Source organism: Hemibagrus wyckioides, linkage group LG17 (assembly GCF_019097595.1).
Source record: "Hemibagrus wyckioides isolate EC202008001 linkage group LG17, SWU_Hwy_1.0, whole genome shotgun sequence".
NCBI lineage: Eukaryota > Metazoa > Chordata > Actinopteri > Siluriformes > Bagridae > Hemibagrus > Hemibagrus wyckioides.
The window spans coordinates 3604193-3618204 of NC_080726.1; the positions used below are offsets into that span (position 1 = coordinate 3604193).

Below are 14012 nucleotides of genomic sequence, written 5' to 3' on the forward strand. Positions count from 1 at the left end.
AATAGCTTATATAGTCCATGAACAAGAAGTGCAAACTAAACAGGAGCAGGAAGTGATTAAGCAGAACTAATACTCTGGCAAGGACACCCTTCTGTTGATGGGGAAGGGTATTGTCCTGGGCATATGTGACAACCAGCAGATTAATCCTCCCAGTAGGGCCACATTTCTTAACAGATTTGAGTCATCCTAAAAGATTTGATCAAATATACAAAAAAGATTAAGTGCATACTAATTAAGATTACAAGGACCTACCTCAGGGATAGTGCCTGCAGGAGATCTGTAGACAGGGCCATCTTCTGGGAACCATCTTCTGGGGTCTCTTCAGGATGAAGTTTGTGTGTCTGGTCCATTGTTTGTCATGTATATGGTAGGCATGCAATGGCTAGTCTTGGACAGACTAGACCCTTGTAGTAGACCCTTGCACTTGGGAGCATGTCAATGTCATTTTCCTGAAAAAGCCACAGTACGATGGAAAGTATGATAGTATGGGCTCTGGTGGCAAACTTCTTGAGGAAGACTGTTTTCTTTCTGACTCTTGAGTTCCCACAGGAGATATGTCTCAGGCTGGTTTGGGAATACATTGCAGTACCAGTCTCACAGTTGGAGATTTTTCCCAGTAGACAAGAAGGTTGAGTCTTTGATGTATCAAATCTGAGTGACTTTTTTTTGATTACTTATGCACCAAATAGGAGTGCTTCTTGGAGAAGACAGGGCAGGCCCTCAAGAGAATATCTTATCAAGAGAATACCAAAGTAGTGAAATTGTATTGTACTTCTGGGAAAGCCATGGACTGTCAGTAACAAACACTTTGAACACAAGGTTGCTTATGAGTGCACTTGATGTGCACCAGATACTCCCCTCATGTAAGAGAAGTTGGTCCTGGTTGGACCTGATATCTCCTGAACTTCATAAGTACTGGTCAGTGGTGAAGCAAGTGCTATGGTTTCCGACAAAGCTCTCTCTTAACCATAATATATATTCCTACTTGAACTTATGGTCATGAACTGTAAGTTGTGACTGAAATAATAAAGTTTTGAGCAAAGGTAGAAATGAAGTTCCTTCACAGGACTGTTTGGCAATCTGGGAAAGCCTTGACGTAAAGCAGCGGCACTTCTAAATGGAGAGGATCCCACTGAGGTGGTTCAGGAACCTTACAACGATGCCCCCTGGATGATTCCCACTAGAACTGTCCCTGTATCTACAGTCTGTCCCACTGTAGGGAGACCTGAGGACAGACCCAGGACCTGCTGCAGGGATATCTCTTATTGTTGGCATAGGAATGCCAGTGGATCCCCCAGGAGGAGTCTGGAATCTGTGGTCAGGAATGGAGACCTTAGGTCTGGGGTGAACTTATCAGACTTTTCCACCATGACCCTCAGCAGGAGAAGTGGACCATGTGATTTTTTTGGTTCTAATGTAATTATGCAGTAATTGTGCCTGGAAATTTCGTGAATGCCTAACGAAAGAAGGATCTTTAACTGTAACACTGCTTTGAACTGTTGTTTGCTCATCTTGTTCATCAACACATTTAACAACACTTTCCTGTGATGTAGAGAAAACAGAGGACTACAGTACTGAGTCCATGCCAGAAAAATTTGAACATTGCCAATATGCAAATAGCCTGACTGACAGTTGGCATCAGTGTTGTCTTTCACACTTTGAGCCTGTGATTCATCTCATCTGCTACCAAGTTTGTGTTCTTTACTTGGCGTGAGAAAATCGCTTGAGCCGAAGGGCCGGGAAGACAACATGGAAACCGCAGGCATCGCTTCAAATCAAATTGAGGTAGCTGCTGTTGCCATTCAGCTAAATTATTAGCGATGTTAGGTCACTTTATCTTGCTCAACTTTTCCAGAGGCAGAGACATTATGGTGCTCTAAGGTCTAGATTATGTTACAGTCTGAATTTTCACAAATAGAGTAACAAAATTATCAATATTACATTGATTGAAACAGTTGTACGTATTGTAGAGTGGACTTTAATGGTATATCATGGTGTTTAAATGTTGATGTTGTTCTTTCGGCTGCTCCCTGTTCATAGTCACCACAGCGGATCATTCGGTCCGCATGCTTTGATTTGGCACAGGTTTCACGCCAGATGCCCTTCCTGATGCAACCCTTCCATTTTATCCAGGCTTGGGACCGGCACCGAGAGTTAAATCTTCAGTGGCTGGGTTATCTCCCTGCCTGGGATTCGAACCCTGGCCACGGCAATGAGAGGGCAGGATCCCCAGTCACTGGGGACCACCAGGAGGCATGTCATAAATATTTTCTATTAATAAATTGTCAGACTATATTATAATATTGAGTGTCCAATTTCTAGTAATCATAGACACATCTAATATATAAAACATGGATGGATACATTAGGTCAGGAGAGCAAAAATCTAATTAAATTTTACTGTTGTACCGTTTTGTCTCCTTGTATATGCAGTTAGCATTGTCTCATTGAATGTACTTAGTTGCTGTCAGACTTCCGGTGAAAAGCCAAAATCGACTCATTTCCTACATTTTTAACAATCGAACAATTCAAATTGTATGAAAAATGATTGTGTTTAAGTTTAAGGTTAGATTAAGAGCCAGAGTTGATGATCACACATTTTCTGTACAACATGAGCATGTAAAATCAAGGACAGACTCAACAAAGAGAGATAGTTTTCAAACTCTTGTAAACATGAATTCTGTCAAATCGCATTATTATGAACTTATTAAAGCAAATTAAAAATAGGCCCTTTTCGGTAGACTCTTCACCTCATGCTTGAATGTCCTTCAGTTTTCTGTGCTTTTCAAGTTTCCTCAATCCTACAGATGCAGCTCAGTTGCAGTTAATCCCACCAGCAGATCAGAAAGCACACACACACACACTCCTTAAACATTCAGGGCATGTGCAAAACTAAACCTGTCTAACAAACATCACTGAGTAATCCTCATCTCCATCCTCCTGTACAGAATGTTTACTGATGAGAAAATGTGTACAAAGCAGGTCTTTTATTGTGCAGTTTGTGTTAATTATGTAAAGTGCAGCTGTGTATATTTCTTAGCAAATCACTATAATTAGCTCTTTTGTTTAGTTAAGAAGGCCTGGATATGTGAAACTCTGGCACAGGAATGGAAAGGAAGGATTTCTTAGTTATTAAATCTGTTTCTGTTGGTCAGAATGATTGTTTATTGTTATTTGCTGTAATGTAAGTGATAACAGGGACTATTTTATTTAAATGGATGTAACTATTAAAGGATAAAAAAAAAACATAATATGTTATTTTCCTACAACAACATACCCACAAGGTGCTTTAGGTCCGGTACTTGACAACAAAACCAATAAGGTAGGTCTATAAATAGTTTCAAGCTGAGAAATGAAATGATATTCCTAAATGTCTTTCAAACCGTGATGAAATAAAATCCTCTTGTTTTCTCTTTCTCCATATGGTTAGTCATAAACCGACCCACTGAGTGTTACTCAGGCTACTCATCCTGGAGTCTCGTCCCGTTCTGGTGCCTCGGTGTTCTCTGATGATCCGGAGCTCTGCTGGCTTGATACTGACCTCTGACGAAGGATGACAGGGATGAGTTTGAAAAAGGAGAGAGTAGCGACAGCAACCACCATGGCGCTCAGGAGCTATAACGACAGAAGAGAGAGATGATAAAGAGTCTGCTGCTCAATCATTCAGGTAAAACATACATCCTCAAAGGATTAGAGTATTTTGGAAAGGATAAGAAAGACGATAGAGTTATGCAATGATCAAAAATCCACCTCACAAGTCCCTGTGAATGAGCTGTTGATATAGAAATAAGGGTTTAACAACTGATGTAATAGAAAATGAATGAACGCCTTTCGACCAGGCAGAATTGAGAATTCAAGAGAGCCGTGGTATTAAAAAAATTGTAAGGATTCCTTTCTAAAAAGATGAAAGACTATTACGGATGGAAATCCATCTGGGATGGAAACACACCTTCACAGTAGTAGGTCCAAGTGTGTGTATGGAGACTAAGTGTGTAGCAAGAAGAGCAAGAGTACAGGGGAGGTACGCTTCATCACTGTTAGAGTCTCGACATCTGTAAAAGAAAAATAAGGAGGAATAAACATTTTTAAACAAGACATTTTTACTGGAAAAAAGTCTCAGGGCAGGTTTGCATAGATTAAATGCAACATGGATATAATCTGCACATTCAAAGTTTACCCCAAAGTATTTAGACGTTGCTTATTACACAGCTGCTTAAAATCTATTTTATGAGTGAATGATTAAGGTTATGCAAATCACCTGAAAGTCTTTTCCATTAAAAAATACAGCTTGTTGGCAAACATGTGACATTATCACCAGTAATCTCCTCACACAACCTCTTACATTTTTAAAGAGTCCAGTCATTACATTGTTCTCTGAAAAGCTCATTGTATCAAACATAAAAGCAGAGAGCCAATCAGATTCGAGATATTGTAATTTGTGACCAAAAAAGTCTCACAAATTCAAACTCTCTGTCACTCTGGTTTCAATTACATTTACATTTCTGGCATTTGGCAGATGCTCTTATCCAGAGCAACTTACTTTTTATCTCATTTTATACAACTGAGCAATTGAGGGTTAAGGGCCTTGCTCAAAGACCCAGCAGTGGCAGCTTGGTGGACCTGGGATTCAAACTCACAGCCTTCCTATCGGTAATCCAATGCCTGAGCTACAACATAATAGGATATAATCGTACCTGTGGTACAGGCTGGTAAGAAGGGTGTATTTATCTGCAAAATAATGTTGTAGCAGCTTTAGTTCAGAGAGTACTGCAGCTGGTAATCTGTGACCTTCCTGTATGAGCAGCCCCAGACTGTACCAGCCCTGCAGAAAATGTGAACAAGAAAGAAAACACACACATACACACAAATCCAAATTGAGCATTCTGACATGGACAAAAGGATCAAGACATCTGGAGGATGTTTAGTATTCCACTATGTGGTCTAACATCATATCCACAAAGTACATAAGCTATTAGTGTCAATAAACATAATAATCATATCAAGATTAATGCAGTCTGATTGTTCTGGTCAAGTGTGTGTTACCTGTGGGTCATTTTTGAGCGCTGCCTTTTTGTACATCTCAACTACATCGGAAAGATCTCTGCTGCCTCGGGTGTGCTCCTCGTAGAAGAGGTCTCCCATTTTAACCAACGCTGAATAATTTGGAAAATAAGTATAACTAATGCAGTTCTACTGTGATTGTAATACAACAACAATATACATCTTTATATTAACAAATGTTTAAAATAATATGTCCCGAATTACCGTACGGTGAAGGATCTTGGCTCTGAATGGAGAGATTGTAGTATCGTAACATACACTCACTCATAAATGCTGGATTTAAGGATCCATGCTAATAGGGGGATATTATTTGAGGGGAAAAAAAGCACTTTTAACATATTTTCTATATGTACATTTAACATATTTTGTATAAGACAGAAATATATCACAAACCAAGAAGCACTAATGTCTTAAAACGACTCACAGGACTGTGTTCACACAGAAACGCTACGTTAAACTGAGCTGCTTCAAATCCGCACTCGGCACATATCAGGTAATGAAGCAATGCCATGAACCTGTCGAAGACAACAAGGCACACAATCGTTCCTTTCCGCTAATCTGAACATTTCAAAATGTAGAAAATTGAACAGTATTAATATGAAGTGCATTAGCTTATAAGTGAATACCATTTCCCCTTAAGATAAGCATTCAGGCCTTTCCTCAAGGCTGTTCCAAGATATCCATTCTGCTCCGATGCCCATTTCACCCAGCTAGAGATCGGCGACAAAATGACACATTAAGGCTTCTCAACATTCATGAAAATATTTAGATGATTGACTTAAAAACTGCATGACAGTATATTAAAGAAAATGTTTTAAAAAATATATGGACAAGCTGGTTTCCTCTTGATAGAAGTTTGTATATGTAGAAACATTAACTGTATTATTTTTAAGGCTCTTCGACTTACAGAACAGCGTCTGATGGATGTCGCATCACATATCCAGGAATACCTCGACTCCAAATTTCAGCGAGTTCGATGCCCCCGTTTATGTGACCTCTCTGGGCCGATTTCAGAAAGTACTTATACGCCTTAACCTAAAGACAGAGTAAAGCAATAACATGCTTACCCACTGTTTTTGTTGTTGTTTGTGTACTCGTGTGTAGCTTACACCATTATTGCTTTCTGTTCTGTTATTGTGTCCCCCAAGTCCAAGTCATTTGTTACAATATTTCTGTGTGAAAGAGGTTACTCGAGCGGAGAATAATAAATGGATGGACTTTGGTTAAATCCATTAGCATTTAATTTGAATTTGACAAGTGGGAATTTTAAAGCGAGTTTTTCCCGCATGATAGAGTCATATAATTGGTCTATATTTTAAATCTTTTAAAATAATTGAATGTTTAATGTAAGATTGCAGTACATTTTTTTTCTTTATAATGTCTTTAAAAGAAGGCTTTACTCAGAAACTCTGGTTTAGATACTCAGTATATACACTATTATGAAACACCATGGCAACAGATTCTCAAAAAAATCTAATCATGTTGCAGAAAATACAGGGTCAGGACAAGGTGAAAAGTCAGGACCCAATGAGAATACGAATTTGTTTATTATGCAGATTTTGCTCACGTTTGTTCAAAATATTCCTATTGTTTCCTAACTTTTTTCACACCCTCAATATGAACAGAATCCATATGGAGTGTAAATGAAATTGTGACAGTGTCAGGGACAAGCTGATAGTCTGCAGATGATCCACTTCTTCAAAATGTGGACTGTTCAAATAAACAGAAAGGAAAATTAAGAATTAGTTAATGTGATATTTTATGATTAAACTGTAATGTTGTGCTCCAACTGAAGCCATGCTTGCTGATATTGTGGTCTATAACTGCCCGCTGCCTTGTATCTCACTCTCTCATTGGCTGTGAGTCATGTTTCAGTCAGAGCTCCTTTCACACTGCATGACTTTGAGTTGGCAACTCATCGGTGACTAGGTCAGATCGAGTGTTTGGTCATTCACACTGGGCAATTGTCACCCGCATGCACGCACTCTCCTTTGCCTTGATTTTGTAAAATTAGTCTGCGATTTTGCAAAACTAGTTGGCAACTGAAAGGTAGTGCAGTGTGAACTCAGCATTACCTGACCACCCAGCAATTGATTAACCAACCAATCACTCAGCCATTCAACCAGCCATATACTCAGTCACTCACTCAATCACTCACTCAACCAAGCAGTCAATTAAACAATCACTCAACCAACCAAACCAGTAATTAACCAACCAGCCAGCCAGCCAAATAACCAAGCACTTATTCACTCACTCAACCAACCACATTAGCAATGATTCAAGCAACCATCCAATTAATTAACCAGCCAAACACATAATTAGCCAATCAACCAGTTAACCAACCAAACAATTACACAATCAACCACTTAACCAACCAAACAATTACACAATCAACCAAACAAACAGTTAAACAATTAAGCAACAAACCAATCAAAGAACAATCCAGTCACTCAACCAAGCCACCAATTAACCAGTCAATTAACCAGTAAATAAGTAAATATTTGCATCAAACAAACTTTATCAGCTTGTTGTCCAGGATAAAGGCCTTGCGAGTGAAAGACTCCTAGATTCATCGCAGCGTCTGGATGCTCCAGCTGATCAGCCTGTTCCCAGAGCTCCACTGCTCGCTTGTAGTTCTTCTCAAACTGCTCGTAGTACCACCCCAGAGCCGTGATGGCTGGAGTGAAGCCCTGCGGTGACCAGCAAAGCACATTCATCAACCACTCAACACACATTATACACTTCTAAACCAGATCAGATTTGAGCCAAAAATTCACCAATGATGAAATGACAAATATCATCTGTTCTGTGGATCAGACAACTCAGAATCAGGAAAAATAAGTTAATGACTGTTAGCTTTTTATATCATAGAGTAATATATGAAATGGAGAAATATTGATTATGGCTTGTTTACAGCTTGTACCTGTTCCATTGCTTTTTTCAGGAAAGTGACAGCTTTTGGCACATCTTGTGGAACTCCTTGGCCCTGAAAAGTGGATACAAATAGAAAGAAGTTATCTCTCACCCTTCATCCACCCACTCCATTAACACCATGTGCTCATATTCTTAAGTATGTCCGAAGATTCAGGCTTATGCAGCAGTGTGTACAGATTGTAATTACTTATAATAGGCTAATCAGAATCTAGCAGTTTCTAACCGTGAGCAGTACGATGGCGTAGTCGTACATAGAAACGGGATCCTGTAATTTGGTGGCTCCTCTCTCGTAGTGTCTCACTGCCGTCTGGATATCTGGACTTACGCCTTGCTGACCCCAGAAGAGCATCCGAGCCACTGCTCGCTGAACAGCCAAATGTTCATACACCAGTGAAAATATTGTCATTCTGATGCTGAATTTACTGTGTACAATCGTGGAATTCATTACCTCTGCATCTGCTGCACCATTCCGTGCCTGGAGTTTGAGCCACTGAAAGATGTCATCATCCTTGTTGGTTTGGGCTTTCAGGATTTCCTCGTCATGGAGGTGTATTGGCTCGACAAACGTCTATAACATATACCAATATATTTTTAAGCGGTTTATAGTATCTCTTGGCACCATGCCCAATTTTATTATAAAGTTCAGGCCATTTTTATTTGCCAGCTGTTTAAGAAATAAATTTTTCCATAAACATATGATACCTTAATAATTAGGTTATATTTCTTTTGTCCAAAAATAACATACACATCTGAATGACTTCATCCTGATTACATATTTAACTCTGTTAAACTGACCAATCAGTTTTGTGTTTCATGAGAGGGGTTTAGTGTCCACTGTAACGATGGGCTTGTGAGTCCAATCACATCCAAGTTTCCCTTTTAATCGGCTGCAACTTATACTAAAACTTCTATGTTGCCAGATCATCTACGTATTCAAACATTAATATTGAACAGATTAACTGCTGGTGATAAATGTTGATATTGTAAAATTTTCCATAAAGCGAAGATTATTTAGCATTTATTTATGCTTAAGATTCCTGACATGGTAACAGACCCATAACTTTGTTTTGTTTTTGTCTTATTAACTTTAAGGGAGGTAGTGAGGGAACAATTTTATTGTACTAACGTAAGGTAACAGGAAGTTGTTTAGTAGATATATAAATAATGTGGCTATTTTTATTAATAAAAATTTAACCAATTGCAAAATGTTATCATGAGATAATAATAAAAAATGTAGCCACATGACACCACTGTATGTTTTATTCTTTGTATATTAAATTGACAGAAAGATTTATCCATTCATAAAGAAGATATTTTGCCTTCTGACATCTTCTATTGTTCCTAATGAATAATAAAAGCCATTATCTGCGAATAATTGTAGTGGAAACATCCCCGTCCTTTCCATCTTCTATGTGTGTATGAGCGTTAAATGAGGTAAAGACTTTACCTCATGTCAAAAGTGCAAGAAAAAGCAGAAAAGGCAGCTTCATATATGCTACGAGAAGGAGTTAATAGCTCTAGTGTTAGATGTTAAATACCTGTTGTGAAGATGGCTTAAGACGGTCAGCTGAGGTTTGCCTGGCGATGTTAGAATAATAGGCGTAGGATAGGTCAGGGTCTGCTGCCACGCCCTGACCACCAACATGGTGCAGGTGCCCCAGCCGGAGGAGAGCCAGCCTCCAGTCCTTCTGAGCTCCCAATAATGACAGCATCCAGGCCTGAGAACACCACACACACAGAAATGACTCTCGCTAGCTTTTTAAGGTTCTGTATCTTTACCACACATGAACCCACCTTGTAGGGCTGCTTCTTAACACCAAGTCCACTGCTGTAGAGCACAGAAGCGAGATGGAGAGCTCGGTTTTCTCCTAAACACCCTGCTTGTAATAGAGAAGGCATCAGGCTGCTTACTATCTTCACACTCTCTTCTCTCTCCATCATACGCAGCACGCCAGCATATAAAGCTCGGCCAACAGATGCTGGACTCGCAAAGCCTGAGGAACGTTTCAGAGGTGTTATTTATAATGCTATGATTGTTTACAGTTTGAGTATACAGTTATAGAGAGTGTATACAGTTTACAATGCATTAAAATATGACAATGTTCATCTGCAAAATTAGATCCTGTTCTTATATAGTCATTCATCACCAGCTTTCTTTATATTTCTAATTCGAAGTAGAACACCATCCATCACGATTCATCCTCCATACCACTGGAGGGAGCCATCACGCGAATACTGAACTGACTTCCAGTTTATGGGATTATAGGACACTTTCGGGTATTAGCATTTTAAACCATGCTCACGCCAACGGTCAGCACGAAGCATTCATTTCCTTTAATCTGCTTATTATTAAGTTTTTTATTAGTTAAGTGTCTACAGTAGGAGTCCATCCATGTCCAAGCTGTTAGAAGCACTGACATGAAACAGTAGTGCATTAGAAGGACTGTGCAGCTTCATTTCTGTTAGAGCAGAAAATAAATCCATATCTACCGTCCAATCAGAATTAAGAATTCAACACCATCCTTTAAATTATACTGACACTAACAGATCCCAGTTTTAGAATAGATCCCAGATCTCCATAACAATTTAAAGAGCCCAGAAACTAATCAAATATTTGTTGATCTAAGCTGACATATTTTAATAAAGTAATCCACAAACTCATCTTCACAGCTTGCACCACAGCCTACAAGTATGGCTGCCATGTAGGACACTCCCCAGAGGACACATTCATACCTGTGTGAACACACCTGTATTCACTCAGCCACACACACACACACACACACACTCACACACAACCACAGACTTTATACGACTCTTTCATTCACTGTTTTACTGTGCAGTATAAACTCAGTTTACCAAATCATCTTATTTGTTCCTGATTCTACAGTTTGACTAAGTTTCTGTATCTTGTCTCACAAGTTCTCACCCATTCTCTGCTGTTTGCTGATCTCCTGACCTGTACGTCACTAATCTCTCTCTCCCGCTACAAGCCGATCTACATCACTCCATTCTGTAATTCCTTTATGTGTACTTGTCCATGACATTACTGCGCCTCTGTTGTCTCTTATTAGCAAACCTGTATTATTTATTTATTTATAAAATAAATAGTATTTATTATTATTATTTATTATTATTTATATAGATTAAATTAATCTGTGACTAATATTTATAGTTTATTTAAATTGACTGTAAAATCAAAATCAGGAATAAATAATAAGTAAAAAATGTTCATAGTTGTTTCCTGAAATAATAGATAAATTTTTATTTAATCCACAATAAAGCTTAAAGCATAAAACATAAGCTTAAACAAAAAAATGAAATAAAAAAAATTAAACAAATTAGTAAATATGTTCATTAATCTAATTAATAATTAATGAAGTAAATTTGAATATTGTAATAGAGTTCTACTGTAAGCCAAGAGCAAAATTAAATAAAATGAAAAATTCATGGTATAATAAACGAACAATCTGTGAGTATCACACATTATATATTATTATTTATAATCCTTTCCCGCAAAATAAATATATTTTAATATTAAAATGTCATTATAGCTTTTTTTGTAGTAGAACTGTGATACTTGCAGATTGTTCGTTTATTATAGAATAAATTTTCCTGAATAAATGAATTACATCCTGGTTTGTTTTTAAGAAGTGATGTCGTATTCGTGTTGTCACCCTCACCATATTTGCTGATTATTTTCTGGACCAGCCGAGCCACCGGGCGTCTCTGAGGACAGTGTAATGCTTTATCAGAGCTGCACTGTGTCCTTGAGGATGCTGGATTGGTTTTCAGTCTCAGCTCTGTGTATACATCCACACATCTCTCTGGAAAAAAATATGGCAAGCTCTGAGCATGAAGAAAAAGGGTGCAGTTTTGTAGGAAATTACGCCATCTTGTGGACAGGCAGAGTGACGCACCTTCTGGTGTCTTTGCAGCAATTTCACGTGAATACTCATATATTTTGTGTTCAAGTTCAGACCGAAACTGCTGACAGGATTGAAACCATCCAGGTATATTCACCATACGAAGTGACTGAGGAAGCTGGAGCTCAGACTGTGAAGAAAATCAGAAATCTTTAAGTTTGTTATTATATTAATACACAAGTACCTTTGAAATGCAGAATCTTACCAGGTTAAAAGATGGAGTTCTGGTTCTGTAATATGTCACTGGACCATAAAAGCCTTCAATGCCTCTTATAAATTTACCTCCACCGACCACAAAATATCCATCTGTATCATCCATCTTTAGTGCCGTCCTGAACCTGTTTAAAACAGCAGAGCAACATTCATGAGATTTAAATAATCAACAAAATATAAGTATATTAAAAAGAGGTAATATAAAAAAAAATCTATATTTCAGCATTTTGTACTTCACAAACCCTATTCATTATATGAATATAAATAATTTATTAAATAAATAAATAAATCATGGTTTTCAGAATGAGTTTATTTTATGTAAATTTATTTTAGATAAACACATACATTTATTTGATTTAAATTAATTTTACATAAAATAACTACATAAATTTGTTTCATTTAAATACTGTCTAGTAATTGCAAGTTAGACACGAGTGTCATTATATGCCTTCATTGGCATCATTGAGCTTTTTACTACTTCATTATCTACACACAGATACCACTTTAAATTATAAACAAGACATTACCTGGTTTTGATTTCATATTTATAAAAGTTTGAACCTTCTTTTCTTTAAACTGATTAGATTTAAATGAACCCTAAATAATTCAATTAACAGTCAATGAGGATTTTCAATTTCTTAATTCAGTAATAACAACTATGACTATAAAAAGTTGTAGCTTATATAAAAGTACAAGCGTAAATTCAGATCATGGTGACATATTAAAATGATTAATGTTTAAAAAATTTAATTTAAGAAGGCAACAAAAAAAAGACTCACTAAAACAGGACAGTAGAACATTTTTCCCCAGTCTTCAACTATCCACTTTCAAATGAACTTCAGTTCAGTTTGACATTGTTCCTGACAAGCTTTTCTGCTCACCACAATTGTAAAGAGTGATTATTTGTGTTACTATATACCTTCTATTGCCTTGCGCCTACCTAACCAATTCCTCTGATCTCTCTCAGAACTGTCACTCCCTCTCACCATATTGTATAAACTTTAGAGACTGTTGGGATCATCAGTTATAGAAATACTCAAACCAGCTTGTCTGGCATCAGCAACCATGCCACAGTTAAACTCTTCTGAAATCTAAAGAGAAGCTCTTTATGTGTATTTGTATGATTGAATACATTGTCCTGCTGCCATATGATTGGCTGATTAGATAATTGCATGAATCAGTTCCTAATAAAGTGCTCAATAAGCGTATAGCATTATCCATGAGACCTGTACATTTCTCCAAGTATCCTGGATCAACCCCCATAACAACCTTCCAAAATCTTCTATGTTTTGGCCACTAGAGGGCAACAAACCTGGAACCTGAAGAGAAACCTTGCTGCAGGCAACCCTGTATTACACAGAGTAGCACTAACTGCAGGAACATCTTGGCCATTACTCTGAGGTAGATGGCGTTGCTGTTGGTGGTGGCAGTGGTGGCGGTGGCGGTGGTGGTGGTGCACAAAGATGTATTTTATACTGAAATTCTGACAACTTCTTTCAAAATGTTGGTCTATTTTAACTAACCTCTGTTTTTCCTCTATTACCCACAATGCCATTCAGAGATACAGTGGGATTTAGCCCTCGCTTTATTGCGATGCAGGAGTGCTTTAGTCCATTGGTCTGTCCAGTTCTCTCACCTGTACATCTCTACACTCTGTTCAAACAGATCCATTTCTAATTCTTCAGATTTCACACTAATACTGTTATACAAATCACTAACTAGCTAAGCCGTGACTCCTCTGTGTCATTATCATTAACATGTCCTCGCTTGAAAATGGTCACTGGAGTCCAGAGAAACATGATTATTATGACTTATGTCTTATGACTTCTGTATACTTTTTTTCTCTCCTATTAAAAGCCTCTAAACAAACTTCTAACAAAAA

At 37.8% G+C, this 14012-nt stretch overlaps 1 protein-coding gene across 2 annotated transcripts in view; it reads right to left on the minus strand.

Moving 5' to 3' along the window:
• Positions 1-2289: 2289 nt before the first annotated feature.
• si:dkey-24p1.6 (protein sel-1 homolog 3) overlaps positions 2290-14012 on the minus strand; it is a 21662-nt gene continuing 9939 nt past the window's right edge. Inside the window, exons 7-23 of one of the 2 annotated variants that reach the window (XM_058414375.1) lie at positions 12123-12255; positions 11912-12047; positions 11675-11818; positions 9789-9988; positions 9533-9712; positions 8443-8562; positions 8218-8358; positions 7984-8046; positions 7577-7750; positions 5968-6095; positions 5687-5770; positions 5485-5575; positions 5265-5286; positions 5043-5152; positions 4694-4821; positions 3949-4051; positions 2290-3614 (exon numbers count right to left, since the gene is read on the minus strand). In XM_058414375.1, coding sequence (XP_058270358.1) covers positions 3465-3614; positions 3949-4051; positions 4694-4821; positions 5043-5152; positions 5265-5286; positions 5485-5575; positions 5687-5770; positions 5968-6095; positions 7577-7750; positions 7984-8046; positions 8218-8358; positions 8443-8562; positions 9533-9712; positions 9789-9988; positions 11675-11818; positions 11912-12047; positions 12123-12255 — 2107 coding nt within the window. In that variant the 3' untranslated portion in view covers positions 2290-3464. Of the gene's footprint in view, positions 3615-3948; positions 4052-4693; positions 4822-5042; positions 5153-5264; positions 5353-5484; positions 5576-5686; positions 5771-5967; positions 6096-7576; positions 7751-7983; positions 8047-8217; positions 8359-8442; positions 8563-9532; positions 9713-9788; positions 9989-11674; positions 11819-11911; positions 12048-12122; positions 12256-14012 lie in introns of both variants that reach the window. The other variant, XM_058414374.1, reaches the window with a different exon arrangement.